A 4,890-nucleotide genomic window follows, 5' to 3' on the forward strand; every position below is an offset into this window, starting at 1 on the left:
CTGTGATTCAGAGTGAAACGCTTTATAATAATCACAAAACTGCCTGGAAACCACTGCCCTCACCTCTCCAACAGCTGCAGGGCTTTTGGGCCTGTTCTGTCTCAGGGCTCAGGCAGTGTGACAACAGAAGCCACTCCTGCTCCAATCCCAGCAGGGGTGGCACTCAGGAAGGCAGAGAGAAGACCTCAGGACATTCCAGGGCCATGGGTCCCCTCCAAGCAGTCTGTTGGGCGAGGGGGGTCAACAGGCATTGCCCAGTGAGACATCAAGCAATGGAAGGTAAAGCAAAGGAAAAAGCCAAAGCTATTCCACCTCCAGAGGAGCTGCTGCAGGGATGCAGGGCAGACAAGCCTCTCACCTCCCTGCAGGGCTATTGCAGGCTCCTCAGTCAGCAGGAGGTGGTACAAGCCACACCAATGGTGATGACAGAGGAAGCTCTGCCCTTTGTTCAGGAGCACCGCGGGTGCTTTCTCGGCCCGCGTTGCTGCTCTCACAGCCACCAGAAATTGTGATCAGAGGACACCTGACTGGTCATGTGCAAGGAGCACTGCTCGTCCTGCCTGCACAGCACTCCACAGCTGGGCTGGAGGAACTCACTCTCTCCGAGGACAGCAAGAGAACAGGTAATTTCTCCTGGCTATTTACTCACACGGTTATTTGAATTCTGCAAGGCTTCACTTTTCCCAGCAGTGGTGGGACACCAGAATAGAGATGGAGAAAGAGAGGGCTGGAGCCAATATATTTTCAAATGTTCATATTGATACTGACCACATCTGACACATTTTGGGGTGCTTGAGGGCTGTCTCAGCCTTTGCTAGATCTTTTCTAGGTCTCCCTGTTACGATCTTCCCTTTTATCTTATGGGCTCGTAACGCATTTCTCATGTCCAGAGGACAGAGCTGCTGCAGGTGTCTGCTGTACCACATTCCCTCACCTCTTCAGAGGTGTCCTGGTGTGATTCTGTGATTCCTCTAGATTTTCAAAGCTAACCAAGACCCACAGATGCACATAAATGCTGCAGCACTCCCTTATGGTTTGCTCGCTGGAGATGCTTTTGAGACCCATGGACCTTCCCCCACGGAGCCACGTTCCCCCTGCAGGGAAAACCCAAAAACATGTCAGACATCTTGGGCTTTTTCTGTCCATGAACAGTTGCACGTGGAACGTGCTTCTGCATTAACTCCTCCAAAGCTGGGGGGCAAACAGCAATATTACCCTTAGATCCAAGGTGATAAAACCATCTGCTAGACCAAACATAGCTCACCTCTTCCACATCACATTCCTGACATGGCATAGGTGAGTTTGTTTTGTCTTGGAACAGTGGCTGCAATGCTTTTGAGATAAAGAGCAGCTTTGACAATCCTGGAAAGGCAGCGAGCAGACCCAGCACTCCGATTCTCAGTGCAGCCCTCTGAGTACAGAATTTGAAGGCAGCTGAAACCAGTGAGAGATACACTAATAAGAGATACACCAATAATTGCTTGTGTCACTAATGAGAAGGGATGCAGAGACATCCCAGGACTGAGGGAAAGGACAGCTGTCCTTCTGCTGCACATCTGGGACATTTTAAGCTGTGAGGTCACTGGCTGGCTTCCACTGAGCCCTGCTATAAGGGAAGGGATGAGAGCTGGGTTTAGGGATCCCCTTCCCATTCTCAAATGTTTGCAATGGCTCACATAACTCCTTGCTGCAGGATATCTGCTGCTGCCTGATCCAAGTCTTCCCCAAAACAGGGGTCCAAGCCCTTCTCCCTCCCACCCTCCAGGAGCAGTCTTCCCCACACAGGGCCCAGGGAGAATCTTAAGTTTTTCTCTCCTTCACAACTGATCAGGCTTGTGTCCCTGTCCTTCTTCTTCCCACTAGGTACCCTGCATCAGGCAAAAGGTGGCAAAACCCTGAACTCTCTCAATTAGAATTAATCACTGATTCAGTCCAGAACCTCCCTTGTAAAAGGCTTCATTTGCTTTTGCAGGAACTGTACGTTTTGATACTCCCAAAATGAACCACAGCAGCTGCAATATCACAGCCTATGAAATATTCTCAGTTTTCCAGCTGTGTGTTTACATCCCAGTTCTGGTTTTGGGCATTGTGCTGAACGTGTTGGCGCTGTGGGTGTTCTGTTACAAACTTGGCAAATGGACAGAAACCAGAGTGTACATGGTCAACTTGGCTGTGGCTGACTGCTTGCTGCTCTTCACCTTGCCGTTCAAAACTCTGTCCCAGTTCCAGCGCCTGAAGGTGGGTGGCTGGTGCCTGGTTCTGGAAGGTGGCTATTTCACAAACCGCTTCATGAGCATCGGCATCATCACCCTCATTGCTGCTGACAGGTACCTTGCAATCAAGTACCCTTTGAGATCCAAGGCACTCAGGTCTCCACTGATGGCAGCTTTTGCCTCTGGAGTCCTCTGGACAGTCATCATCTGTGAGACTTCTCTCATTAAAAGCTTTGAGGACCGAAGAGAAGATGATTTTTGCTTTGAAAAATCTTCTGTGACGCCCTCGGTGATCACACTGTGTACCATTATTGCGGGGTTTTTCATACCACTGCTCATCTTGAGTTACTGCTCCATAAAAATCATTGCAGAGCTCAGGAGGAAGAAGACTGACAACTGTTGCAATGAAATGCTGACCAGGAAAGCTGTCTACATTGTGTCTGCAAACATGGCTGTGTTCATCATCTGCTTTTTACCTCTTTATCTCGGGCATCTGCTCCGCTTCGTCCTGGACTCCGTCAGCTCCGACTGCTCGGCAATACAGAGCGTCAACAACTTCGTGCACTTCGCCTCCATCCTGGCCAACACAAACTGCTGCCTGGATGCCATTTGTTACTACTTTGTCAACCAGGAATTTAAGGAAGCATCTCCCAAGCTAGCAAAGTCCAAATCTGAGGCCGGTGAAGGAGCTGAAATTCAGCTCTCACTTGTAACACGTTAACACAAAACACATACAGCACACATTTTATATTTGCCGTGTTCAACTGGGACTCACTAGCAGGGTTTCACACTTGCTTTTTATAAGAGTGGGGTGGAGGGACATTGTACTAATGGGAAACATTCAGATACATGATTCAGCTCTGAATCAGATAACCACAGCAGTCCAGGTTCTGATCTAAGGATCTAGATTGCCGTTGACAAATCTCTGCCTTAATGCAAATTTGCGTAAAAGGGTAGCGTAGATTTCCCCTGCCAAAAATCCCCATCTTTCATTTTCCCATGAAACCCAAAAGAAGCGCAGGCACTGGTAAAGGATTGGGTTTTGTCTCTCATCCCCACCTTGGATCAGTGCTTGTGCAGCTGTGACAAAGAAACAGGCTATTCCAAGTGTCAACAAACTTCTTAAAAAATCAGAGTGAAAGCGTGCAGAAAAAGAAGGGATGGTGTTTCTGTAAGTCACAATCTTACTGGTTTTTAGTTGCCAATAATGCACAATCCCATAAAAGGCATATTTAGCTTGCTTTAAAGAACTTTACAGCAATGTAACAGCTACAAAATGACCATCATTACAAGACCATGTCAGAAGAAATTGCAATTGCTTGTACTGAGGGAAAACTTGTGTAAGTCAAGATGTTTGAGTCAAATGGCATTAAAATCAAAGAGTTGGTGCAGGGCAGTGGGAACAAGGACTCTGTATTAGGACTCTATTCAATCTTATAGTGCAAAGTGGTAGCAAAGCTGTTCCAAAGAAATCAATCTAAATAAAGTTGTGTCTCTAGCATGGAATTCAGGTTTTTTAATGATTTAAATGGAAAAGGGGGGAGATGGGGTGGTAGAGGACCTGCTGTGCTGCCTGTCCAGGAGGGACAGCTCCCTGTTGTTCAAGCCAGGGGCAGTGGGTACGAGCTCTAACTGGGACTGGGATTATTTTAAGGCAGAGCAGAGTGTCCCACCCTGTGGTAATTTTACCACAAACACCTAAAAAGTAGATGAAACCACTCAGCAGCTTCAGACCACACACCCTGAGCTGGGCTGCACCATGCACACACCTCCACTCACACCTCCTAACCCCAGGCTGGGCTGATGGATTTGGTTCGGTTTAGGGCAAATTTGGGACGAAACTTCCAACAGGGTTTTTCTAGAAAGCAGATTTAAGTGACCCTTTTTCCAGCTGGTTCAGGAAAAGATTTCTTTGGAGAAAAGTAAAAAAAAACCTGTTTATTTAACAAGGAAAGCATTCACAAGTATATTAAAAATAATAATACTACACAATAAAATTTCTTGTTGTTCTGAAGGGATGGCAAATTCAGAAAGCTTTTTTGGTGGGGTGTAACTTGGCTCACTCAGTCTCCTATCAGTCCCTTCTGTGCTGGAAATGCAGCGTCCCAGCCCCGATGGGCCACAGGTGTGAGTTCCTGGTGTTCTGGGTTTGCAGTCCAGAGCAGGCTGATCAGTTTCAAGAAAAAGAAAAATCACAGTCTGGGGAATTTCTCTGCTTCAGTTAGCTAAAAAAAACTAACTAAAAAGCAAAGGAGAGTTCTTTCTTTCTGTCTGTGCTGCAGAGAACAGCCTGTGAGAGAAAATGCAGAGCAGCAAGTGCAGTTTCTGCAAACACACGGCACGCTTTTTTTATTCCCCTTCACTTTCAGAACCAGTCTTAGAGGTGCATAACTTGATATCCAGCCTAATCAGGACAGATGACTGGGGATACAAGTGTCATAAAGTCACCCTAGGACAGCTGCTTGTCCATGTGCTGCTGCCACAGAAACATCCCTACAGCTCCTACAGCCAGCCCTGCCTTTGTGTCTCCTCCTGTTCAAGGCAATGGCAAAAGGAAGAACCCCCTGCTGCAGACAGTGGTTGAGCAGAGCCCTCCATCCACCTGGGCAGTGGCTGCTCAGTGCACAGGACAGCAGCAAAACCCTGCCAGCCTCCCAGGGGATGCAGGATTCTCAGC

At 47.6% G+C, this 4,890-nt stretch overlaps 1 protein-coding gene across 1 annotated transcript; it reads left to right on the forward strand.

Annotated features, from left to right (window-relative positions):
• The first annotated feature begins 334 nt into the window (after positions 1 to 334).
• LOC134423418 (G-protein coupled receptor 35-like) lies at positions 335 to 3,626 on the forward strand. The gene is made up of 2 exons (XM_063166392.1): positions 335 to 623; positions 1,973 to 3,626. The coding sequence occupies exons 1-2, from the start codon at positions 335 to 337 to the stop codon at positions 2,932 to 2,934; spliced, it is 1,251 nt and encodes a 416-aa protein (XP_063022462.1). The 3' UTR covers positions 2,935 to 3,626.
• Positions 3,627 to 4,890: the final 1,264 nt, after the last annotated feature.

This window comes from Melospiza melodia, chromosome 12 (genome assembly GCF_035770615.1).
Source record: "Melospiza melodia melodia isolate bMelMel2 chromosome 12, bMelMel2.pri, whole genome shotgun sequence".
Classification (NCBI taxonomy): Eukaryota; Metazoa; Chordata; class Aves; order Passeriformes; family Passerellidae; genus Melospiza; species Melospiza melodia.

What these genes read in the sequence shown, in the direction of transcription:
- LOC134423418 (XM_063166392.1), top strand. Translation starts at nt 335, where the DNA reads ATGCAGGGCAGACAAGCCTCTCACCTCCCTGCAGGGCTATTGCAGGCT. An exon ending in CGAGGACAGCAAGAGAACAG is followed by an intron (nt 624 to 1,972) that starts GTAATTTCTCCT and finishes TTGCTTTTGCAG; the next exon opens with GAACTGTACGTTTTGATACT.